This window comes from Ranitomeya variabilis, chromosome 2, assembly GCF_051348905.1.
Source record: "Ranitomeya variabilis isolate aRanVar5 chromosome 2, aRanVar5.hap1, whole genome shotgun sequence".
Lineage (NCBI taxonomy): Eukaryota > Metazoa > Chordata > Amphibia > Anura > Dendrobatidae > Ranitomeya > Ranitomeya variabilis.
This window is the reverse complement of record NC_135233.1, coordinates 877,356,440-877,383,970: the sequence shown is the minus strand read 5'-3', so window position 1 is coordinate 877,383,970 and position 27,531 is coordinate 877,356,440. Positions and strand designations below refer to the sequence as shown.

Below are 27,531 nucleotides of genomic sequence, written 5' to 3'. Positions count from 1 at the left end.
CCAAAATACGCAAGCTCGGAACCCCCGTCAAGTGTCACCACACTTGCGAGTCCTAACACTAAACATATATAGCACAATAAGAGGATTTAGAGATCCTCCAAAAATTCAAAAATACTAGCAAAAGGCAGAGATGCTTACCTGCCCAGTCCTCCAATCAGGATGCAGTGGGCCCATGTAGTTAATATGGCGGCAACACATGTGCAAAAATACCGATGAGGCAACCACTCACAGCCTACCAATCCCAATGAAGGGGGTGATTGCTTGGTATATTATTGCACAAAGAAGACTTGTATGTAGTGCTGTTCACACAATGGAAATGCACAGCATACAGGTTAACAGCCTATTAGTGACGCCCATTCTATTTGATCAGGCGTTTGTTTGGAGGCCTGGGCAGGTAAACATCTCTGCCTTGTGCTAGTATTTTTGGAGGATCTCTAAACCCTGAATGCACTTGAGCAAACAAATCACCAAGGTCCACTGCTGGCAGATCCCTTTGCGATTTCAAAATAATGTTGTTCCAAATGTGCTTAATGAAAGACAAGTTTCGATACAATGCAGGCCATCGGAGCAAGTTTAGGTCATGCATGCCACTCACAGTAGCATGAGTAACATGCATACTTGCATTGACATATTGAAAAAGCTTCTAGAACAGGTTGGAGAAATGGCCGTACCGCTGGTTCAATGGTTAATTAATTCTATACTGTAAGTGCAATCAGATTTCACATACCATGCCTAATGTGTCAGTATCTGCACAAACCATCAGAAGACATTTGCACAACCTTGAACTATGAGCCAGATGTCCAGCTACAGATGTTCCATAGACCTCATAGACTATCAGCTCGGCATTACTTCGATTTCGTTGTGGAACATGTGGTACATCCATTTCATCAAATTGTTTAAGGAGCCATTTTCCAACACGTTGCCAGGTCGCTTTGTACTTGTGCTGCCGTGAGCAGCATGCATGGCCTGAATGCCATCCTGCACATTTGGGACGTCATTGGGCAGAAATTGCAAATAGAGCTGCCAGCACCAGATCTTGATGATTTGAGTTCTCTCTTACATTTAGCGTAGCAGAAGATTCCTCAGACAATTGTCTAACCACATTGACAACATGCCAAGGCATACAAGTGCGTGTGTTTCTGTCTTTGATGCTGATACTCGATGCTGAATAAATGAAGATATCTTTAAAAGTTTGTTTACATTTTTCATCATTTACATATCTTTACCATGTCTATCGATCCTCTGATTTCTATAAATCCCCAATTTTTCCTCCTTGATGCTGCAATTTTAATGTGGAGGAGCAGACATGAATGGATCTTTTGAAATTCAAAACACAGACTTTGCTGAATTTTCCCACAAAATTTTATTTGCGGCAAATAATTTGCACAAATCACAATACTGGAATGCTTGTAATTGCTCAGAAAATATATATAAGGGAGAGGAGAGAGATACAGAGAAAGAAAATCCCACTGACCATACTTCAAGAGCTTACACTCCAGAGGAGAGAGAGGACTCCCATAACCATAAAGGTACCTTCACACTAAACGATATCGCTAGCGATCCGTGACGTTGCAGCGTCCTGGCTAGCGATATCATTGAGTGTGACAGGCAGCAGCGATCAGGATCCTGCTGTGATATCGCTGGTCGTTGGTTAAAGTTCAGAACTTTATTTTGTCGTCAGATCGCCGTGTATCGCTGTGTTTGACAGCAAAAGCAACGATGCCAGCGATGTTTTACAGTGGTAACCAGGGTAAATATCGGGTTACTAAGCGCAGGGCCGCGCTTAGTAACCCAATGTTTACCCTGGTTACCAGTGTAAAATGTAAAAAAACAAACAGTACATACTCACCTTCGCGTCCCCCGCCGTCCGCTTCCTGCACTGACTGAGCGCCAGCCGTAAAGTGAAAGCACAGCACAGCGGTGACGTCACCGCTCTGCTGTTAGGGGCGGCACTCAGTCAGTGCAGGGAAGCGGACGCCGGGGGACGCAAAGGTGAGTATGTAGTGTTTGTTTTTTTACATTTTACACTGGTAACCAGGGTAAACATCGGGTTACTAAGCGCGGCCCTGCGCTTAGCAACCCGATGTTTACCCTGGTTACCCGGGGACCTCGGCATCGTTGGTCGCTGGAGAGCGGTCTGTGTGACAGCTCTCCAGCGACCAAACAGCGACGCTGCAGCGATCGGCATCGTTGTCTGTATCGCTGCAGCGTCGCTTAGTGTGAAGGTACCTTAAGAGCTTACACTCTCCAAGATAGAGGACCCTGCTGATCAAAAGATCTTACACTTTATAGGAGAGAGAAAGAGAATCCTGCTCACCATATGTTCTTAAACTCTAAAGGACAAAGAGATTTACCCAGTAATTCTTTAGATGAAAAGCGACTCTTCTGTACAAGTTGTTGTCCTCTGGGAACTGCTGATCTGCGATGGCTCAGGTATTAATCATCACTGTGCAAGTTATTATAATCGGTAAAATGTAACAGCTGCAGAGCATTATGGGGAGACCCATGCGATAACACAAACGATGTTAGCTCACACTCTGAGGCTGCAGCAATTTGGAAAATGGTTCCAGGCAAAGTTTTTTTGGCGAACCGCAAAACAAGTCTCAAGTTTGAATTCTTGTGAAAACACAAATTTCGGGATATTCAACTCAAACTCAATCCTCCGCGGCTCAATTCGCTCATCTCTATTGAGAGGTGTATGTGTATAATCTGTGTGTGTATGTTGTTATTAATTTTGTCAATATACTTTTTATTAGCAATCTGTCAAATTGCACAAGATGGTTTCATCTCATAACAGTATGAAGGTTACTATACTTAACAAAAATGGAGGTGAGTGACATACACCTGATTTTCAACATTTAGCTAAAAAATAAAAGGAAACTCTTTATTCATGTCAAATGTATATTTTTTTGTATAAGCTTTAAAGAGCACGTTTCATCAGGATCTTATACCCCAAACTAATTGCATGTATGTAGGCGATTTAATGCTGGGTAAATCTTTACCTTTCTTATGGAAATCTGTTTTGCTGTTTTAGAGAAATCCATTCTTGGAATTGTATGCTAATGAGTTACAAGTGCAGTGGAAGGCACTGTACTTACAGCCAGGATCGGACTGAGGTGTCTGGGGCCATAGTCCGATCCTGGCCCACAGGAGGAATTGTCCCTAGGGGCCCACCCTACAGCTATATGCAAATACCTGTAAGCTATTATCCCTGTTACAGTGAAGCATCGACTGTAAAACACGTGACAACTGCACATCTACTGTGCACCACCATAAATGTGATGTACAATTACGGTAGTTTGCATTAAAGGGGATCTTTGGTTAAAACAAGTTATCACCAGTCCATGGACTCTACAGTATAAGTGATCATTTAGGTTTGACCATTAAAAACTGCGCCAATCAGAAGAACAGGGAAGTTTTATCCCTGATAGGACACTTGTCCACATTTTATAGTGCAGCGGCAGGTGAGATGTCTGACCCCAGCTCCATTCATCCTCTTTGGGGCTTCCAGAAAAAAAAAGCACAGCACTCGCAGTCACTGAGGGAATGAATGGATCAGTGGTCAAGTTGCACATGACGCTCCATTCTAATGGGGATAAAAGTTCCACATTCTATTAATTGAGTCCAAGCAGCCAGACCCCCACCAATCAATGTGTTATCACTAATTCTAGGGAGAGGTGATTACATTTTTCACAGGAGAAACACTATAAGTGCATCATGTTCCATGTATTTAATCTCTAGTGGACATAAAGAATCTTCTAATTAATAGAGAAGAACAAATGACTGCCATATACAGTGCAATCCCCTATACCAAGACCAATACTACCACATACAGGGAAGAAATACCATACCACCACACCATGACCAGACCACATATTATCAACAAATAAAGACCAAATAATATCACATGCAAGGGGCAAATGCAGTCACACCAACACAAGAACACATAGTGACCGAATAATACTACATACAAGGAACAAATACAACCACACCATGAACAGACAACATAGTGACCGAATAATACCACATACAAGAGACAAATACCGCCACACTATGACCGGACCACAGAGTGACTTAATATTACCACATATAAGGAACAAATACCATCATACCAAGACCAGGCCACATAGTGACCAAATAATACCACATAAAAGGGACAAATACCACATCATCATGACCAGACCACATAGTGATTGATTAATACCACATACAAGAGACAAATAACATCACACAATGACCAGACCACATAGTGACTGAATAATACCACGTACAAGAGACAAATACTACCACACCATGACCAGACCACATAGTGACCGGAAAATACCACATACAAGAGACAAATACAGCCACACATTGATCAGACAACATAGTGACCAAATATTACCACATATAAAGAATAAATACCATCACACCATGACCAAACCACATAGTGACCAAATAATACCGCATACAAGGGACAAATACCACCTCACCATGACCAGACCACACATTACCACCACATAGTGCCTAAATAATACCACATTCAAGAGACAAAGACCACCACACCATGACTGGACTTCCTATTTCTCCACATAGTAACAGAATAATACCACATACAAGGAACAAATACCACTACTCCATGAGCAGACCACACACTACCATCACTAGTGACATTATACACAGGAGCTCTGTATATAGTGTCAGTGTACAAGTAATACAGTGATCACAAGGAACATTATACACACAAGCTCAGTATATAGTGTATAGTGTACAGGTAATACAGTGATCACTAGTTACATTATACACAGGAGATCTGTATATAGTGTCGATGTACAGGTAATACAGTGAACACCGGTGACATTATACACAGGTGCTCTGTACATAGTGTATAGTGTACTGGTAATACAGTGATCACCAGTATGGGGCCCCTCCATATATCCATCCTGGCTCCTCCATATATCCATCCTGGCTGTTATGGACCTGGTGGTTAGGAGCACCCAGAATGACCTGATGAGTAAACTAGAAATCGGGACAAGCTCTGGGGAGTGGGAACTCTGCTGACCGCAAACCCTCCTATTACACACAATAGAAATAGCCGTGGAGCGTACCTAACTCTCCCTAGACGCCTCTTCACAGCCTAAGAGCTAACTACCCCTAAAGATAGAAATAGAAGCCTAACCTTGCCTCAGAGAAATTCCCCAAAGGAAAAGGCAGCCCCCCACATATATTGACTGTGAGTCAAGAGGAAAGTCACAAACACAGGAATGAAACAGGTTTTAGCAAAGGAGGCCAGACTTCACTAAATAGTCAGAGGATAGAAAAGGGAACTATGCAGTCAGCACAAAAAACTACAAAAACCACGCAGAGTATGCAAAAAGGCCCCCACACCGACTCACGGTGTGGAGGTGCAACTCTGCACCCCCAGAGCTTCCAGCTAGCAAGGGAATATCATGATAGCAAGCTGGACTAGAATTTAGCAGTACTAAGAAATATATTCAGGAAGCAGTAACAACAAATGAACTAGCAAGGACTTAGCTTCTGCTGGAGTAGACAGGTCCTCAGAGAAGTCCAAGAGAGATCTGAACCAATACTGAGACATTGACAGCTGGCATGAAGTAACGATCTGAGTGGAATTAAATAGGGAAGCCAGCATAGCAATAAACGAGGGCAGCTGAGAAAGCCAACCTCAGTGACCAGCAGTTCCGCTCAAAGCCACCAGAGGGAGTCCAAGAGCAGAACTAACCAAAGTACCATTCATGACCACAGGAGGGAGTCCGAGAACGGAATTCACAACAGTACCCCCCCCTTGAGGAGGGGTCACCGAACCCTCACCAGGGCCCCCAGGCTGATCAGGACGAGCCAAATGAAAGGCACGAACTAAATCGGCAGCATGGACATCGGAGGCAACAACCCAGGAATTATCCTCCTGACCATAGCCCTTCCACTTAACCAGGTACTGAAGCCTCCATCTCGAAATACGAGAATCCAAAATTTTTTCCACCACATACTCCAACTCCCCCTCAACCAACACCGGAGCAGGAGGATCAACGGAGGGAACCATAGGCACCACATACCTCCGCAACAACGACCTATGGAACACATTATGGATGGCAAAAGAAGCTGGAAGGACCAAACGAAATGACACAGGGTTGAGAATTTCAGAAATCTTATAAGGACCAATGAAACGAGGCTTAAACTTAGGAGAAGAAACCTTCATAGGAACAAAACGAGAGGACAACCAAACCAGATCCCCAACACGAAGTCAGGGACCAACACAACGACGGCGGTTAGCGAAACGTTGAGCCTTCTCCTGGGACAACGTCAGATTGTCCACTACGTGAGTCCAAATTTGCTGCAACCTGTCCACCACAGAATCCACACCAGGACAGTCAGATGGCTCAACCTGCCCTGAAGAAAAACGAGGATGAAAACCAGAATTGCAAAAAAAAGGTGAAACCAAAGTAGCCGAACTAGCCCGATTATTAAGGGCGAACTCAGCCAATGGTAAGAAGGTCACCTAATCATCCTGATCAGCAGAAACAAAGCATCTCAGATAGGTTTCCAAAGTCTGGTTGGTTCATTCGGTTTGGCCATTTGTCTGAGGATGGAAAGCCGAAGAAAAAGACAAATCAATGCCCATCTTAGCACAAAAGGACCGCCAAAACCTAGAGACAAACTGGGAACCTCTGTCCGACACAATGTTCTCCAGAATGCCATGCAAACGAACCACATGCTGAAAAAATAATGGCACCAAATCAGAGGAGGAAGGCAATTTAGGCAAGGGTACCAAATGGACCATCTTAGAAAAGCGATCACAAACCACCCAGATGACAGACATCCTTTGAGAGACAGGAAGATCTGAAATAAAATCCATGGAAACATGCATCCAAGGCCTTTTCGGGACCGGCAAGGGCAAAAGCAACCCACTGGCAGGAGAACAGCAGGGCTTAGCCCGAGCACAAGTCCCACAGGACTGCACAAAAGAACGCACCTCCCGTGACAAGGAAGGCCACCAAAAGGACCTAGCCACCAAATCTCTGGTACCAAAAATCCCAGGATGACCAGCCAACACCGAGCAATGAACCTCAGAAATAACTCTGTTAGTCCATCTATCAAGGACAAACAGTTTATCCGCAGGACAACGGTCAGGTCTATCAGCCTGAAACTCCTGCAGCACCCGCCGCAAATCAGGGGAGATGGCAGACAGAATTACCCCCTCTTTGAGAATACCAGCCGGCTCAGGGACTCCCGGAGAATCAGGCACAAAACTCCTAGAAAGGGCATCCGCCTTCACATTCTTAGAACCTGGAAGGTATGAGACCACAAAATCGAAACGGGAGAAAAATAGCGACCATCGAGCCTGTCTAGGATTCAACCGCTTGGCCGACTCGAGATAAGTCAGATTCTTGTGATCCGTCAAGACCACCATGCGGTGCTTGGCTCCCTCAAGCCAATGTCGCCACTCCTCGAATGCCCACTTCATAGCCAGCAGCTCCCGGTTGCCAACATCATAATTACGCTCAGCAGGCGAAAACTTTCTAGAAAGGAAGGCACATGGCTTCATCACAGAGCCATCAGAACTTCTTTGAGACAAAACAGCCCCTGCTCCAATCTCAGAAGCATCAACCTCGACCTGAAAAGGGGGCGAAACATCTGGCTGACGCAACACAGGGGCCGAAGAAAAACGATGTTTCAGCTCCTGAAAAGCCTCAACGGCCACAGAGGACCAATTCACCACATCAGCCCCTTTCTTTGTCAGATCAGTCAAAGGTTTAACCACACTAGAAAAATTAGCGATGAAGCGACGGTAAAAATTAGCAAAGCCCAGGAATTTCTGAAGACTCTTCACAGATGTAGGTTGAGTCCAATCATAAATGGCCTGAACTTTAACAGGGTCCATCTCGATAGTAGAAGGGGAAAAAATGAAGCCCAAAAAGGAAACCTTCTGAACTCCGAAGAGACATTTAGACCCCTTCACAAACAAGGAATTAGCACGAAGGACCTGGAATACCATTCTGACCTGCTTCACATGAGACTCCCAATCATCCGAAAAGACCAAAATATCATCCAAATATACAATCATGAATCTATCCAGATACTTTCGGAAGATGTCATGCATAAAGAACTGAAACACAGATGGAACATTAGAAAGCCCGAATGGCATCACCAGGTACTCAAAATGGCCTTCGGGCGTATTAAATGCTGTTTTCCATTCATCTCCCTGTTTAATACGCACAAGGTTATACGCCTGTTGTGAATTTGGATTCTGGGCTCCCCCGGTGGCTACTGGTGGAATTGAACTGGTGTCTTCATCTTCTCTGTTCACCTGTTCCCATCAAGATGTGGGAGTCGCTATATAACCTTGCTGCTCTGTTAGTTGCTTGCCGGTCAACAATGTTATCAGAAGCCTCTCTGTGCTTGTTCCTGCTCCTAGACAACTACTAGATAAGTTGGACTCTTGTCCATGTTTGTTTTTGCATTTTTGTTCCAGTTCACAGCTGTAGTTTCGTTACTGTGTCTGGAAAGCTCTTGTGAACAGGAATTGCCACTCTGGTGTTATGAGTTAATGCCAGAGTTTTAAAGTAATTTCTGGATGGTGTTTTTGATAGGGTTTTCAGCTGACCATGAAAGTGTCCTTTCTGTCTTCTGCTATGTAGTAAGTGGACCTCAAATTTGCTAAACCTATTTTCATACTACGTTTGTTATTTCATCTCAACTCACCGCCAATACATGTGGGGGGCCTCTGTCTCCTTTCGGGGTATTTCTCTAGAGGTGAGCTAGGACTAATATTTTCCTCTGCTAGCTTTATTTAGTCCTCCGGCTGGTGCTGGGCATCTAGAATCAACGTAGGCATGCTACCCGGCCACTGCTAGTTGTGCGTTAGGTTTAGTTCATGGTCAGCTCAGTTCCCATCTTCCAAGAGCTAGTTCCTATATATGCTTATGCTATGTTCTCTTGCCATTGAGATCATGACAGTGTGACCGGCCAACAAAGTGTTAATTGTTTGGGCTGAAGCAGGAGAAAAAGAAGTGTTGAAGGGAAATTTTTTTTTTTTTTTTCCCCTCAGAGTTTTGCTGCCTAGCCCTTAATTGCTGTCTAGCTGCTTCTTACCTCCTCTTAACCCTTGAATGGCTCTGTGTCCACCTGTTTGAATGGATCTTCAGAGTGTAACTGCAGGTTTGAATAATCTCGCCACGAAGGTACAAAATTTGCAAGATTTTGTTTGTCATGCACCTGTATCTGAGCCGAGAATTCCTTTGCCGGAATTTTTCTCGGGGAATAGATCCGGGTTTCAGAATTTTCGAAATAATTGCAAATTATTTTTGTCCCTGAAATCTCGCTCTGCCGGAGACCCTGCACAGCAGGTCAGGATTGTGATTTCCTTGCTCCGGGGCGAACCTCAAGACTGGGCTTTTTCATTGACACCAGGGGATCCTGCGTTGCTCAATGTGGATGCGTTTTTTCTGGCCTTGGGGTTGCTTTATGACGAACCTCATTTGGAGCTTCAGGCAGAAAAAACTTTGATGTCCCTATCTCAGGGGCAAGATGAAGCGGAAATTTACTGCCAAAGATTCCGTAAATGGTCTGTGCTTACTCAGTGGAATGAGTGCGCCCTGGCGGCGACTTTCAGAGAGGGTCTCTCTGATGCCATTAAGGATGTTATGGTGGGGTTCCCTGTGCCTGCGGGTCTGAATGAGTCCATGACAATGGCTATTCAGATCGATAGGCGTTTGCGGGAGCGCAAACCAGTGCACCATCTGGCGGTGTCCACTGAGAAGTCGCCAGAGAGTATGCAGTGTGATAGAATTCTGTCCCGAAGCGAGCGGCAGAATTTTAGACGGAAAAATGGGTTGTGTTTCTATTGTGGTGATTCTACTCATGTTATATCAGCATGCTCTAAGCGCACTAAAAAGCTTGGTAAATCTGTTTCCATTTGCACCTTACCGTCTAAATTTATTCTATCTGTGACCCTGATTTGCTCTTTGTCATCTATTACCACGGACGCCTATGTCGACTCTGGCGCCGCTTTGAGTCTTATGGATTGGTCCTTTGCCAAACGCTGTGGGTATGATTTAGAGCCTTTGGAGACTCCTATTCCTCTGAAGGGGATTGACTCCACCCCATTGGCTAATAATAAACCACAATACTGGACACAAGTAACTATGCGTATTAATCCGGATCACCAGGAGATTATTCGCTTTCTGGTGCTGTATAATCTACATGATGATTTGGTGCTAGGATTGCCTTGGCTGCAATCTCACAACCCAGTCCTCGACTGGAGAGCTATGTCTGTGTTGAGCTGGGGATGTAAGGGGGCTCATGGGGATGTACCTGTGGTTTCCATTTCATCATCCATTCCCTCTGAAATTCCTGAGTTCCTGTCTATCGTGACGTCTTTGAAGAATCCAAGCTTGGTTCGTTACCTCCGCACCGAGAGTGCGATTGTGCCATAGATTTAATCCCGGGTAGTAAATACCCAAAGGGTCGTTTATTTAATCTGTCTGTGCCTGAACATGCTGCTATGCGAGAATATATAAAGGAGTCCTTGGAAAAGGGACATATTCGTCCATCGTCATCTCCCTTAGGAGCCGGTTTTTTCTTTGTGTCAAAAAAAGACGGCTCTTTGAGACCATGTATTGATTATCGGCTTTTGAATAAAATCACTGTTAAATATCAATACCCATTGCCGTTGCTGACTGATTTGTTTGCTCGCATAGAGGGGGCCAAGTGGTTCTCTAAGATTGACCTTCGTGGGGCGTATAATTTGGTGCGAATCAGGCAGGGGGATGAGTGGAAAACCGCATTTAATACGCCCGAGGGCCACTTTGAGTATTTAGTGATGCCTTTTGGTCTTTCTAATGCTCCGTCAGTTTTCCAGTCCTTTATGCATGATATTTTTCGCGATTATTTGGATAAATTTATGATTGTGTATCTGGATGATATTCTGATTTTTTCGGATGACTGGGACTCTCATGTCCAGCAAGTCAGGAGGGTTTTTCAGGTTTTGCGGTCTAATTCTTTGTGTGTGAAGGGTTCTAAGTGTGTTTTTGGGGTACAGAGGATTTCCTTTTTGGGATATATTTTTTCCCCCTCTTCCATTGAAATGGATCCTGTCAAGGTTCAAGCTATTTGTGATTGGACGCAGCCCTCTTCTCTTAAGAGTCTTCAGAAATTTTTGGGCTTTGCTAACTTTTATCGTCGATTTATTGCTGGTTTTTCGGATATTGCTAAGCCATTGACCGATTTGACTAAGAAGGGTGCTGATGTTGCTGATTGGTCCCCTGATGCTGTGGAGGCCTTTCGGGAGCTTAAGCGCCGTTTTTCCTCTGCCCCTGTGTTGCGTCAGCCTGATGTTGCTCTACCTTTTCAGGTTGAGGTCGACGCTTCTGAGATCGGAGCTGGGGCAGTGTTGTCGCAGAAAAGTTCTGACTGCTCCGTGATGAGGCCTTGTGCCTTCTTTTCCCGTAAATTTTCACCCGCTGAGCGGAATTATGATGTTGGGAATCGGGAGCTTTTGGCCATGAAGTGGGCTTTTGAGGAGTGGCGCCATTGGCTTGAGGGGGCCAGACATCAGGTGGTGGTATTGACTGACCACAAAAATTTGATTTATCTTGAGACCGCCAGGCGCCTGAATCCTAGACAGGCGCGCTGGTCATTATTTTTCTCTCGGTTTAATTTTGTGGTGTCATACCTACCGGGTTCTAAGAATGTTAAGGCGGATGCCCTTTCTAGGAGTTTTGAGCCTGACTCGCCTGGTAACTCTGAGCCCACAGGTATCCTTAAGGATGGAGTGGTATTGTCAGCCGTTTCTCCAGACCTGCAGCGGGCCTTGCAGGAGTTTCAGGCGGATAGACCGGATCGTTGCCCACCTGATAAACTGTTTGTTCCTGATGATTGGACCAGTAGAGTCATCTCTGAGGTTCATTCTTCTGCGTTGGCAGGTCATCCTGGCATTTTTGGTACCAGGGATTTGGTGGCAAGGTCCTTCTGGTGGCCTTCCCTGTCACGAGATGTGCGAGGCTTTGTGCAGTCTTGTGACGTTTGTGCTCGGGCCAAGCCTTGTTGTTCTCGGGCTAGTGGATTATTGTTGCCCTTGCCTATTCCTAAGAGGCCTTGGACGCACATCTCGATGGATTTTATTTCAGATCTGCCTGTTTCTCAGAAGATGTCTGTCATCTGGGTGGTGTGTGACCGTTTTTCTAAGATGGTCCATTTGGTTCCTCTGCCCAAGTTACCTTCTTCTTCCGAGTTGGTTCCTCTGTTTTTTCAAAATGTTGTTCGTTTGCATGGTATTCCTGAGAATATCGTTTCTGACAGAGGGACCCAATTCGTGTCTAGATTTTGGCGGGCATTCTGTGCTAGGATGGGCATAGATTTATCTTTTTCGTCCGCTTTCCATCCTCAGACGAATGGCCAGACCGAGCGGATTAATCAGACCCTGGAGACATATCTGAGGTGTTTTGTGTCTGCTGACCAGGATGATTGGGTTGCTTTTTTGCCATTGGCGGAGTTCGCTCTCAATAATCGGGCCAGCTCTGCCACTTTGGTGTCCCCGTTTTTCTGTAATTCGGGGTTTCATCCTCGATTTTCCTCTGGTCAGGTGGAATCTTCGGATTGTCCTGGAGTGGATGCTGTGGTGGAGAGATTGCATCAGATCTGGGGGCAGGTGGTGGACAATTTGAGGTTGTCCCAGGAGAAGACTCAGCTTTTTGCCAACCGCCACCGTCGTGTTGGTCCTCGGCTTTCTGTTGGGGATTTGGTGTGGTTGTCTTCTCGTTTTGTCCCTATGAGGGTCTCTTCTCCTAAGTTTAAGCCTCGGTTTATCGGCCCGTATAAGATATTGGAGATTCTTAACCCTGTTTCCTTCCGTTTGGACCTCCCTGCATCCTTTTCTATTCATAACGTTTTTCATCGGTCATTATTGCGCAGGTATGAGGTACCGGTTGTGCCTTCCGTTGAGCCTCCTGCTCCGGTGTTGGTTGAGGGTGAGTTGGAGTACGTTGTGGAGAAAATCTTAGACTCTCGTGTTTCCAGACGGAGACTCCAGTATCTGGTCAAGTGGAAGGGATACGGCCAGGAGGATAATTCTTGGGTGAATGCATCTGATGTTCATGCCTCTGATCTGGTTCGTGCCTTTCATAGGGCCCATCCTGATCGCCCTGGTGGTTCTGGTGAGGGTTCGGTGCCCCCTCCTTGAGGGGGGGGTACTGTTGTGAATTTGGATTCTGGGCTCCCCCGGTGGCTACTGGTGGAATTGAACTGGTGTCTTCATCTTCTCTGTTCACCTGTTCCCATCAAGATGTGGGAGTCGCTATATAACCTTGCTGCTCTGTTAGTTGCTTGCCGGTCAACAATGTTATCAGAAGCCTCTCTGTGCTTGTTCCTGCTCCTAGACAACTACTAGATAAGTTGGACTCTTGTCCATGTTTGTTTTTGCATTTTTGTTCCAGTTCACAGCTGTAGTTTCGTTACTGTGTCTGGAAAGCTCTTGTGAACAGGAATTGCCACTCTGGTGTTATGAGTTAATGCCAGAGTTTTAAAGTAATTTCTGGATGGTGTTTTTGATAGGGTTTTCAGCTGACCATGAAAGTGTCCTTTCTGTCTTCTGCTATGTAGTAAGTGGACCTCAAATTTGCTAAACCTATTTTCATACTACGTTTGTTATTTCATCTCAACTCACCGCCAATACATGTGGGGGGCCTCTGTTTCCTTTCGGGGTATTTCTCTAGAGGTGAGCTAGGACTAATATTTTCCTCTGCTAGCTTTATTTAGTCCTCCGGCTGGTGCTGGGCATCTAGAATCAACGTAGGCATGCTACCCGGCCACTGCTAGTTGTGCGTTAGGTTTAGTTCATGGTCAGCTCAGTTCCCATCTTCCAAGAGCTAGTTCCTATATATGCTTATGCTATGTTCTCTTGCCATTGAGATCATGACATACGCCCCTCGAAGAGCTATCTTGGTGAACCAACTAGCCCCCTTAATCCGAGCAAACAAATCAGACAGCAGAGGCAAAGGGTACTGAAATTTGACCGTGATTTTATTGAGAAGGCAGTAATCTATACAGGATCTCAGAGAACCATCCTTCTTGGCCACAAAAAAGAACCCTGCTCCCAACGGTGATGAAGACGGGCGAATATGCCCTTTCTCCAAGGACTCCTTTATATAACTCCGCATAGCGGCGTGTTCTGGCACAGATAAATTGAAAAGTCGGCCCTTAGGAAACTTGCTACCAGGAATCAAATTTATAGCACAATCACAATCCCTATGAGGGGGTAGGACACTGGATTTGGGCTCATCAAATACATCCTGGTAATCCGACAGAAACTCAGGGACTTCAGAAGGAGTGGAAGAAGAAATTGACACCAACGGAACATCGCCATGTACCCCTTGACAACCCCAACTAGACACAGACATTGATTTCCAATCCAATACTGGATTATGAACCTGTAGCCATGGCAAACCCAACACGACCACATCATGCAAATTATGCAACACCAAAAAGCGAATATCTTCCTGATGTGCAGGAGCCATGCACATGGTCAACTGAGTCCAGTACTGAGGTTTATTCTTGGCCAAAGGCGTAGCATCAATTTCCCTTAATGGAATAGGATACTGTAAAGGCTCCAAGAAAAAAACACAGCGCCTGGCAAACTCCAAGTCCATCAAATTCAGGGCAGCGCCCGAATCCACAAATGCCATAACCGAGTAGGACGACAAAGAGCTAATCAGAGTAACAGACAAAAGAAATTTAGGTTGTACAGTACCAATGGTGACAGACCTAGCGAACCGCTTAGCGTGCCTAGGACAATCAGAGATAGCATGAGTGGGGTCACCACTAGGGTTGAGCGACTTTCATTTTTTTAAGATCGAGTCAGGTTTTGTGAAACCCGACTTAGTCCAGAGTCGAGTCGAGTGAAGTCGGCCGATTATCGCTAAAAGTCGGGGATCGACCGAAACACGAAACCCAATGCAAGTCAATGGGGAAGCATAGCCGGCAGTGAGTGGAGGCCAGGAAAACACCTACAGTGCCCATTTTAATGCCAAAAACATCCATTCTTGTTTTCTGAAGCTTGTCAATCTAAATTAACTTTATAATAATAGTTGGGCACTGGAAATTGGGGGTGATTTGGCAAAAGTTGTGGGGGGTAGGGCTGGTTCAAGGTTTTAGTGGGCACAGGAAACATGGACTACGTCACGGCGGTGGAGCAGTGAGAGGTAAGTATGTCAAGTTTGCAAGTGCTGTGATCCTAAGCAAGCAGGGGGGCCCACTCTTTGGCATTGGCACTGGCACAGGGCCCCTCAAAGTACAGCGGTGTGTTTGCACGGCGGGGGCGCCTCCCACCAGCAGCGACACTTTTGCGTACTCTGAGGGGCCATGTGCCAGTGACGTCGCCAACGAGTATGCCCCCCCCACCTGATGAAGGAACCTGCACTTTCATCTGCACCTTCCTCTTTGTCCCTGTGTAAGGTGGTATAACATGCGGGAAGGGGAACCTGACTTTCAGCAGGGTCAGATTCTGGCTGTGTAGAGTGCAAGGGGAATGTAGTGGTCTAGGTCAATGTACCAGCAGACTCATGTAGCAGTGGCTGGGCAGTGGGCAGGATGAGGAGGAAACAGATATAGGGCCAAAGAATAAAGTAGGCTAAATGCAGTTCAAAATTGGTAACAGGACTAAACAGGCGGCATTGCTTTGTTGAGTGGAGTAGCAAACCCAGGAGCAGCAGACACTGTTTTAAGGGCCCAAACACACTAATAGGCCAAATGCAGTTTAATATCTGATACTATAGGCCGAAAGCCATAAGGTTGAAGCTCAGCTTTTTTTAGTTGAGGACAAACACCAGGGAGGAGCAAACAGAGCTATTAGGCCCCATCCAGCAATTTAAAAAAAAAAAAAAAGAGCCAGAAGGTGGAAACTCAGCTTTGTTCAGTGGAGGACAACACCAGGCAGGGGCAGACACCGTTAGTAGGCCCTAACCACCAATTTTTAAAAACACAGCACTTAATGAGAGCCAGAAGGTTGAAGCTCAGCTTTATTCAGTTGAGGGCAAGACCAGGGAGGGGCAGACACCGTTAGTAGGCCCTAACCACCATTTTGTTTTTTAAAAAACACTTAATGAGAGCCAGAAGGTTGAAGCTCAGCTTTATTCAGTTGAGGGCAACACCAGGGAGGGGCAGACACCGTTAGTAGGCCCTAACCACCATTTTGTTTTTTAAAAAACACTTAATGAGAGCCAGAAGGTTGAAGCTCAGCTGTATTCAGTTGAGGACAACACCAGGGAGGGGCAGACACCGTTAGTAGGCCGTAACCAAAGTTGAAGGCCAAATGCAGTTTAATATCTGATACTATAGGCCGAAAGCCACAAGGTTGAAGCACAGCTTTATTCAGTTGCAGCTTCTTTGCAATAATATAAAGAAGACGCGACAGGACAACACTCGGTGGATGCCATATCTGTGTTTTCAATGGAAAAAAACCTTTCAGTTAACTACTTGCAGGAGAAAGTTTTTGTAGCTGGTGGCCAATTTTGGTACTGTACCAGTTTTTGGTTGTATGTGTTTTTGTTTTTAATGTTAAAATGTATGCATTTGATATCTCTCCAGTATTTTCTTTATTATAAGCAAAATACTTATTTTTATATTTTCTGATGTTTTATACCGGAGTGTTCCTCGGGACACGCTTATAAACTTGATAATTGGTTCCAGGGGTACACGGGCAGCAGTGGTCTGGTCAGTGGAGGCCTAGTGGAAGGAAGGACCGCAGACAGGCATTGAAGGCCTAACATGATAAAATGGGCTGGCTGTAGGCACTGTAAAATAGGTTCCAGGGGTACACGGGCAGCAGTGGTCTGGTCAGTGGAGGCCTAGTGGAAGGAGGAACCGCAGACAGGCTTCGAAGGCCTAACATAATAAAATGGGCTGGCTGTAGGCACTTTATAATTGGTTCCAGGGGTACACGGGCAGCAGTGGTCTGGTCAGTGGAGGCCTAGTGGAAGGCAGGCCACATTCACCCAGTGTGCCGTGATGGACACATAACGTCCCTGGCCATGCCTACTGGTCCATGCATCTGTAGTCAGGTGCACCTTTGTACTCACAGATTGCCTGAGTGCATGGACGATGCGCTGTTTAACATGCTGGTGCAGGGCCGGGATGGCTTTTCTGGAAAAAAAAGTGTCGACTGGGTAGCTCGTATCGTGGTTCAGCGTACTCCATCAGGGCTTTGAAAGCTTCGCTTTCAACTAACCGGTAGGGCATCATCTCTAACGAGATTAGTCTAGCTATGTGGGCGTTAAAACCCTGTGTACGCGGATGCGAGGATAAGTACTTCCTTTTTCTAACCAGAGTCTCATGTAGTGTGAGCTGAACTGGAGAGATGGAGATCGTGGAACTTGCGGGTGTGCCGGTGGACATGGCAGACTGCGAGACGGTTGGAGATGGTATTGTTTCCGCCGGTGACCTAGATGCAATATTTCCTCCTACAAAACTGGTGATTCCCTGACCCTGAGTGCTTTTGGCTGGCAAAGAAACCTGCACAGATACTGCCGGTGGTGCGGAAAATGGTGGCCTTACAGTGACGGAAGGGATGTTGCGTTGCTGACTAGCTTCATTGGCCGAGGGTGCTACAACCTTAAGGGACGTTTGGTAGTTAGTCCAGGCTTGAAAATGCATGGTGGTTAAGTGTCTATGCATGCAACTAGTATTGAGACATTTCAGATTCTGACCTCTGCTTAAGCTAGTTGAACATTTTTGACAGATGACTTTGCGCTGATCAATTGGATGTTGTTTAAAAAAATGCCAGACTGCACTCTTCCTAGCATCGGATCCCTTTTCAGGGATTGCAGACTGAGCTTTAACCGGACGCTGTCCTCCAACAGGTTTTGGCTTTGACACGCGTTTTGGGCCAGATACGGGCCCGGCAGATGGAACCTGTTGCGATGTTGATGCCTGCTGTGGCCCCTCCTCCACCTCCGCTTCTGAACTACTGCCGCCTGCACCCTGTTCCCCAAATGGCTGCCAATCGGGGTCAATAACTGGGTCATCTATTAACTCCTCTTCGAGCTCGTGTGCAACTTCGTCTGTGTCACTGTGTCGGTCGGTGGTATAGCGTTCGTGGCGGGGCAACATAGTCTCATCAGGGTCTGATTGTGGATCAGTACCCTGAGAGGGCAATGTGGTGATCTGAGTCAAAGGAGCAGCATAGTACTCTGGCTGTGGCTGTGCATCAGTGCACTCCATGTCAGAATCAACTTGTAATGGGCATGGCCTGTTAAGTGTTTCACTTTGTAAGCCAGGGACGGTATGTGTAAAGAGCTCCATGGAGTAACCCGTTGTGTCGCCTGCTGCATCCTTCTCTCTTGTTGTAGTTTTTGCTGAAGAGGACAAGGAAGCGACTTGTCCCTGACCGTGGACATCCACAAGCGACGCGCTGCTTTTACATTTACCAGTTTCAGAAGAGGAGGCAAAAGAGCTAGAGGCTGAGTCTGCAATGTAAGCCAAAACTTGCTTTTGCTGCTCCGCCTTTAAAAGCGGTTTTCCTACTCCCAGAAAAGAGAGCGTTCGAGGCCTTGTGTAGCCAGACGACGAAACTGGCTCCACAGCTCCAGACTTACGTGGAATATTTTTATCCCCACGACCACCTGATGCTCCACTACCACTACCATCATTACCAGCTGACAATGAACGCCCACGGCCACGACCTCTTGCACCAGACTTCCTCATTGTTTTAAAAACTTAACCAAAGTAACTTTATTTGTTGCTGTCAAACAACTTACACGGTAAGCTATAACTTCAGTATGATTTCAATATCCCTTAACAGGTTGGTGAGACCACAAGGAAAATCAGGCACAATGTTACACACTCTGTTTTCTGTGGCACAAAATCACAGAGATGCCACACACGCAGGACTGTCACTCAAGCACAAATGTCAATATTAATCTCCCACCTTTTTTTTTTTTTTTTTTTTTTTCCTCAGGGAGACTTTAGAAACCAAATAAGATAAATTGTTTTTTTCATTGTTTTTTTAGCTTTCTATGGCCCACTGAGTTAGAGATGGCACACACAGGAGTCAGGATAAGGAGTGGCACACAAGCCCTGAGGACAGTATTAATCTCCCACTGATTGATGTAGTGTTTTTTTTCAGGTAGATTTTAGAACCCAAATCAAGCAAAAAAATAAATAGGCTTTCTATGGCCCACTGAGTGAGAGATGGCGCTCACAGGAGTCAGGATCAGGAGTGGCACACAAGCCCTGAGGACAAAATTAATCTCCCACTGATTGATGTAGTGTTTTTTTTTCAGGTAGATTTTAGAACCCAAATCAAGCAAAAAAATAAGTAGGCTTTCTATGGCCCACTGAGTGAGAGATGGCGCTCACAGGAGTCAGGATCAGGAGTGGCACACAAGCCCTGAGGACAATATTAATCTCCCACTGATTGATGTAGTGTTTTTTTTTCAGGTAGATTTTAGAACCCAAATCAAGCAAAAAAATAAATAGGCTTTCTATGGCCCACTGAGTGAGAGATGGCGTGCACAGGAGTCAGGATCAGGAGTGGCACACAAGCCCTGAGGACAGCATTAATCTCCCACTGATGGATGTAGTGTTTTTTTTTTCAGGTAGATTTTAGAACCCAAATCAAGCAAAAAAATAAATAGGCTTTCTATGGCCCACTGAGTGAGAGATGGCGCTCACAGGAGTCAGGATCAGGAGTGGCACACAAGCCCTGAGGACAATATTAATCTCCCACTGATGGATGTAGTGTTTTTTTTTCAGGTAGATTTTAGAACCCAAATCAAGCAAAAAAATAAATAGGCTTTCTATGGCCCACTGAGTGAGAGATGGCGCTCACAGGAGTCAGGATCAGGAGTGGCACACAAGCCCTGAGGACAATATTAATCTCCCACTGATTGATGTAGTGTTTTTTTTTTCAGGTAGATTTTAGAACCCAAATCAAGCAAAAAAATAAATAGGCTTTCTATGGCCCACTGAGTGAGAGATGGCGCTCACAGGAGTCAGGATCAGGAGTGGCACACAAGCCCTGAGGACAATATTAATCTCCCACTGATGGATGTAGTGTTTTTTTTTTCAGGTAGATTTTAGAACCCAAATCAAGCAAAAAAATAAATAGGCTTTCTATGGCCCACTGAGTGAGAGATGGCGCTCACAGGAGTCAGGATCAGGAGTGGCACACAAGCCCTGAGGACAGCATTAATCTCCCACTGATGGATGTAGTGTTTTTTTTTTCAGGTAGATTTTAGAACCCAAATCAAGCAAAAAAATAAATAGGCTTTCTATGGCCCACTGAGTGAGAGATGGCGCTCACAGGAGTCAGGATCAGGAGTGGCACACAAGCCCTGAGGACAATATTAATCTCCCACTGATTGATGTAGTGTTTTTTTCTCAGGTAGATTTTAGAACCCAAATCAAGCAAAAAAATAAATGGGCTTTCTATGGCCCACTGAGTGAGAGATGGCGCGCACAGGAGTCAGGATCAGGAGTGGCACACAAGCCCTGAGGACAATATTAATCTCCCACTGATGGATGTAGTGTTTTTTTTTTAGGTAGATTTTAGAACCCAAATCAAGCAAAAAAATAAATAGGCTTTCTATGGCCCACTGAGTGAGAGATGGCGCTCACAGGAGTCAGGATCAGGAGTGGCACACAAGCCCTGAGGACAATATTAATCTCCCACTGATGGATGTAGTGTTTTTTTTTTCAGGTAGATTTTAGAACCCAAATCAAGCAAAAAAATAAATGGGCTTTCTATGGCCCACTGAGTGAGAGATGGCGCGCACAGGAGTCAGGATCAGGAGTGGCACACAAGCCCTGAGGACAATATTAATCTCCCACTGATGGATGTAGTGTTTTTTTTTTAGGTAGATTTTAGAACCCAAATCAAGCAAAAAAATAAATAGGCTTTCTATGGCCCACTGAGTGAGAGATGGCGCGCACAGGAGTCAGGATCAGGAGTGGCACACAAGCCCTGAGGACAGCATTAATCTCCCACTGATGGATGTAGTGTTTTTTTTTTCACGTAGATTTTAGAACCCAAATCAAGCAAAAAAATAAATAGGCTTTCTATGGCCCACTGAGTTAGAGATGGCGCTCACAGGAGTCAGGATCAGGAGTGGCACACAAGCCCTGAGGACAATATTAATCTCCCACTGATGGATGTAGTGTTTTTTTTTCAGGTAGATTTTAGAACCCAAATCAAGCAAAAAAATAAATAGGCTTTCTATGGCCCACTGAGTGAGAGATGGCGCTCACAGGAGTCAGGATCAGGAGTGGCACACAAGCCCTGAGGACAATATTAATCTCCCACTGATGGATGTAGTGTTTTTTTTTCAGGTAGATTTTAGAACCCAAATCAAGCAAAAAAATAAATGGGCTTTCTATGGCCCACTGAGTGAGAGATGGCGCGCACAGGAGTCAGGATCAGGAGTGGCACACAAGCCCTGAGGACAATATTAATCTCCCACTGATGGATGTAGTGTTTTTTTTTTAGGTAGATTTTAGAACCCAAATCAAGCAAAAAAATAAATAGGCTTTCTATGGCCCACTGAGTGAGAGATGGCGCGCACAGGAGTCAGGATCAGGAGTGGCACACAAGCCCTGAGGACAGCATTAATCTCCCACTGATGGATGTAGTGTTTTTTTTTCACGTAGATTTTAGAACCCAAATCAAGCAAAAAAATAAATAGGCTTTCTATGGCCCACTGAGTGAGAGATGGCGCTCACCGGAGTCAGGATCAGGAGTGGCACACAAGCCCTGAGGACAATATTAATCTCCCACTGATGGATGTAGTGTTTTTTTTTCAGGTAGATTTTAGAACCCAAATCAAGCAAAAAAATAAATAGGCTTTCTATGGCCCACTGAGTGAGAGATGGCGCTCACAGGAGTCAGGATCAGGAGTGGCACACAAGCCCTGAGGACAATATTAATCTCCCACTGATGGATGTAGTGTTTTTTTTCAGGTAGATTTTAGAACCCAAATCAAGCAAAAAAATAAATAGGCTTTCTATGGCCCACTGAGTGAGAGATGGCGCGCACAGGAGTCAGGATCAGGAGTGGCACACAAGCCCTGAGGACAGCATTAATCTCCCACTGATGGATGTAGTGTTTTTTTTTTCAGGTAGATTTTAGAACCCAAATCAAGCAAAAAAATAAATAGGCTTTCTATGGCCCACTGAGTGAGAGATGGCGCTCACAGGAGTCAGGATCAGGAGTGGCACACAAGCCCTGAGGACAATATTAATCTCCCACTGATGGATGTAGTGTTTTTTTTTCAGGTAGATTTTAGAACCCAAATCAAGCAAAAAAATAAATAGGCTTTCTATGGCCCACTGAGTGAGAGATGGCGCTCACAGGAGTCAGGATCAGGAGTGGCACACAAGCCCTGAGGACAGCATTAATCTCCCACTGATGGATGTAGTGTTTTTTTTTTCAGGTAGATTTTAGAACCCAAATCAAGCAAAAAAATAAATAGGCTTTCTATGGCCCACTGAGTGAGAGATGGCGCTCACAGGAGTCAGGATCAGGAGTGGCACACAAGCCCTGAGGACAATATTAATCTCCCACTGATTGATGTAGTGTTTTTTTTTCAGGTAGATTTTAGAACCCAAATCAAGCAAAAAAATAAATAGGATTTCTATGGCCCACTGAGTGAGAGATGGCGCTCACAGGAGTCAGGATCAGGAGTGGCACACAAGCCCTGAGGACAATATTAATCTCCCACTGATGGATGTAGTGTTTTTTTTTCAGGTAGATTTTAGAACCCAAATCAAGCAAAAAAATAAATAGGCTTTCTATGGCCCACTGAGTGAGAGATGGCGCGCACAGGAGTCAGGATCAGGAGTGGCACACAAGCCCTGAGGACAGCATTGATCTCCCACTGATGGATGTAGTGTTTTTTTTTCAGGTAGATTTTAGAACCCAAATCAAGCAAAAAAATAAATAGGCTTTCTATGGCCCACTGAGTGAGAGATGGCGCTCACAGGAGTCAGGATCAGGAGTGGCACACAAGCCCTGAGGACAATATTAATCTCCCACTGATGGATGTAGTGTTTTTTTTTCAGGTAGATTTTAGAACCCAAATCAAGCAAAAAAATAAATAGGCTTTCTATGGCCCACTGAGTGAGAGATGGCGCGCACAGGAGTCAGGATCAGGAGTGGCACACAAGCCCTGAGGACAGCATTAATCTCCCACTGATGGATGTAGTGTTTTTTTTTTTCAGGTAGATTTTAGAACCCAAATCAAGCAAAAAAATAAATAGGCTTTCTATGGCCCACTGAGTGAGAGATGGCGCTCACAGGAGTCAGGATCAGGAGTGGCACACAAGCCCTGAGGACAATATTAATCTCCCACTGATGGATGAGGTGTTTTTTTTTCAGGTAGATTTTAGAACCCAAATCAAGCAAAAAAATAAATAGGCTTTCTATGGCCCACTGAGTGAGAGATGGCGCTCACAGGAGTCAGGATCAGGAGTGGCACACAAGCCCTGAGGACAGCATTAATCTCCCACTGATGGATGTAGTGTTTTTTTTTTTCAGGTAGATTTTAGAACCCAAATCAAGCAAAAAAATAAATAGGCTTTCTATGGCCCACTGAGTGAGAGATGGCGCTCACAGGAGTCAGGATCAGGAGTGGCACACAAGCCCTGAGGACAATATTAATCTCCCACTGATGGATGTAGTGTTTTTTTTTCAGGTAGATTTTAGAACCCAAATCAAGCAAAAAAATAAATAGGCTTTCTATGGCCCACTGAGTGAGAGATGGCGCTCACAGGAGTCAGGATCAGGAGTGGCACACAAGCCCTGAGGACAATATTAATCTCCCACTGATGGATGTAGTGTTTTTTTTTCAGGTAGATTTTAGAACCCAAATCAAGCAAAAAAATAAATAGGCTTTCTATGGCCCACTGAGTGAGAGATGGCGCGCACAGGAGTCAGGATCAGGAGTGGCACACAAGCCCTGAGGACAGCATTAATCTCCCACTGATGGATGTAGTGTTTTTTTTTTCAGGTAGATTTTAGAACCCAAATCAAGCAAAAAAATAAATAGGCTTTCTATGGCCCACTGAGTGAGAGATGGCGCGCACAGGAGTCAGGATCAGGAGTGGCACACAAGCCCTGAGGACAATATTAATCTCCCACTGATGGATGTAGTGTTTTTTTTTCAGGTAGATTTTAGAACCCAAATCAAGCAAAAAAATAAATAGGCTTTCTATGGCCCACTGAGTGAGAGATGGCGCTCACAGGAGTCAGGATCAGGAGTGGCACACAAGCCCTGAGGACAGCATTAATCTCCCACTGATGGATGTAGTGTTTTTTTTTTCAGGTAGATTTTAGAACCCAAATCAAGCAAAAAAATAAATAGGCTTTCTATGGCCCACTGAGTGAGAGATGGCGCTCACAGGAGTCAGGATCAGGAGTGGCACACAAGCCCTGAGGACAATATTAATCTCCCACTGATTGATGTAGTGTTTTTTTTTCAGGTAGATTTTAGAACCCAAATCAAGCAAAAAAATAAATAGGCTTTCTATGGCCCACTGAGTGAGAGATGGCGCTCACAGGAGTCAGGATCAGGAGTGGCACACAAGCCCTGAGGACAATATTAATCTCCCACTGATTGATGTAGTGTTTTTTTTTCAGGTAGATTTTAGAACCCAAATCAAGCAAAAAAATAAATAGGCTTTCTATGGCCCACTGAGTGAGAGATGGCGCGCACAGGAGTCAGGATCAGGAGTGGCACACAAGCCCTGAGGACAGTATTAATTTCCCACTGATGGATGTAGTGATTTTTTTTTCAGGTAGATTTTAGAACCCAAATCAAGCAAAAAAATAAATAGGCTTTCTATGGCCCACTGAGTGAGAGATGGCGCTCACAGGAGTCAGGATCAGGAGTGGCACACAAGCCCTGAGGACAGTATTAATCTCCCACTGATGGATGTAGTGTTTTTTTTTTCAGGTAGATTTTAGAACCCAAATCAAGCAAAAAAATAAATAGGCTTTCTATGGCCCACTGAGTGAGAGATGGCGCACACAGGGATGGCACACACACGGATGGCACTGTAGCAGAAATGCAAATCTTAATCTCCCACAAAAAAAAACCAAACAAAAAAAAAAAACAGGGACTGTCCTACAATTACTATCTCCCTGCAGTAATCTCAGCCAGGTATGGCAGGCAGCAATAGGAGTGGACTGATGCACAAATTAAATAAAAAGTGTGGACAAACAAAAAAGATAGCTGTGCAGAAAGGAAGGAACAAGAGGATATGTGCTTTGAAAAAAGCAGTTGGTTTGCACAGTGGCGTACACACAGCAATACAGCTATCACAGAGCCTTCTAGGGCAGCCCAATGAGCTACAGCGCTGAGAGAAAAAAAAAAAATGTAGCTTCCACTGTCCCTGCACACCGAAGGTGGTGTTGGACAGTGGAAATCGCTACAGCACAAGCGGTTTGGTGGTTAGTGGACCCTGCCTAACGCTCTCCCTGCTTCTGACGAAGCGGCAGCAACCTCTCCCTAAGCTCAGATCAGCAGCAGTGAGATGGCGGTCGGGGGGAACGCCCCTTTATAGCCCCTGTGACGCCGCAGACAGCAAGCCAATCACTGCAATGCCCTTCTCTAAGATGGTGGGGACCAGGACCTATGTCATCACACTGCCCACACTCTGCGTTCACCTTCATTGGCTGAGAAATGGCGCTTTTAGCGTCATTGAAACGCGACTTTGGCGCGAAAGTCGCGTACCGCATGGCCGACAAGCACAGGGGTCGGATCGGGTTTCATGAGACGCCGACTTAGCCAAAAGTCGGCGACTTTTGAAAATGAACGACCCGTTTCGCTCAACCCTAGTCACCACAGTAAAAACACAGCCCATTCTGACGTCTGTGTTCTTGCCGTTCAGTTCTGGTCAAAGTTCTATCACATTGCATAAGCTCAGGCCTCTGCTCAGAGGACACCGCCAAATGGTGCACAACTTTGCGCTCGCGCAAACGCCGATCAATTTGAATGGCCAAGGACATTGATTCATTCAGACCAGCAGGCGTGGGGAACGACACCATAACATCCTTAAGGGCTTCAGAAAGACCCTTTCTAAAAATTGCTGCCAGGGCACTCTCATTCCATTGAGTAAGCACAGACCATTTTCTAAACTTCTGACAATATACCTCCGCTTCATCCTGACCCTGACACAAAGCCAGCAAGATTTTCTCTGCCTGATCCACTGAATTCGGTTCGTCATAAAGCAATCCAAACGCCAGAAAAAACGCATCTACATTAAGCAATGCAGGATCTCCTGGCGCAAGGGAGAATGCCCAGTCTTGAGGGTCACCACGCAACAAAGAAATAACAATTTTTACTTGCTGAATGGGATCACCAGAGGAGCGGGGTTTCAAAGCAAGAAACAGTCTACAATTATTTTTGAAATTCAGAAACTTAGATCTATCCCCAGAAAACAAATCAGGAATTGGAATCCTAACATCGGATTCTGAACTACATAATCTTGAATGTTTTGTACCCTTGCAGCGAGTTAATCCACAAAAGAGGACAGACCTTGAATATCCATATCTACACCTGAGTCCTGAACCACCCAGAGGTTAAGGGGAAAAGAGAGACAAAACACACTGCAGAGAAAAAAAAATGGGTTCAGAACTTCTCTTATCCCTCTTTTGAGATGCATTAACACTTTGTGGGCCAGCTGTACTGTTATGGACCTGGTGGTTAGGAGCACCCAGAATGACCTGATGAGTAAACTAGAAATCGGGACAAGCTCTGGGGAGTGGGAACTCTGCTGACCGCAAACCCTACTCCTATCACACACAATAGAAATAGCCGTGGAGCGTACCTAACTCTCCCTAGATGCCTCTTCACAGCCTAAGAGCTAACTACCCCTAAAGATAGAAATAGAAGCCTAACCTTGCCTCAGAGAAATTCCCCAAAGGAAAAGGCAGCCCCCCACATATATTGACTGTGAGTCAAGAGGAAAGTCACAAACACAGGAATTAAACAGGTTTTAGCAAAGGAGGCCAGACTTCACTAAATAGTCAGAGGATAGAAAAGGGAACTATGCGGTCAGCACAAAAATCTACAAAAACCACGCAGAGTATGCAAAAAGTGGTGTGGAGGTGCAACTCTGCACCCCCAGAGCTTCCAGCTAGCAAGGGAATATCATGATACCAAGCTGGACTAGAATTTAGCAGTACTAAGAAATATATTCAGGAAGCAGTAACAACAAATGAACTAGCAATGACTTTGCTTCTGCTGGAGTAGACAGGTCCTCAGAGAAGTCCAAGAGAGATCTGAACCAATACTGAGACATTGACAGCTGGCATGAAGTAACGATCTGAGTGGAATTAAATAGGGAAGCCAGCATAGCAATAAACAAGGGCAGCTGAGAAAGCCAACCTCAGTGACCAGCAGTTCCGCTCAAAGCCACCAGAGGGAGTCCAAGAGCAGAACTAACCAAAGTACCATTCATGACCACAGGAGGGAGTCCGAGAACGGAATTCACAACACCTGGCCCCTCTATATATCCATCCTGGCCCCTCCATATATCCATTCT

General features: G+C 45.3%; 1 protein-coding gene across 1 annotated transcript in view; it reads left to right on the top strand.

Moving 5' to 3' along the window:
* Nucleotides 1-27,531, top strand: part of LOC143803988 (putative cation-transporting ATPase 13A4) — a 219,379-nt gene that overhangs the window by 33,732 nt on the left and 158,116 nt on the right. The window contains exon 7 of the mRNA XM_077281738.1: nt 2,757-2,829. Within this exon, the coding sequence (XP_077137853.1) occupies nt 2,757-2,829 (73 nt within the window). The remainder of the gene's footprint in view (nt 1-2,756; nt 2,830-27,531) is intronic.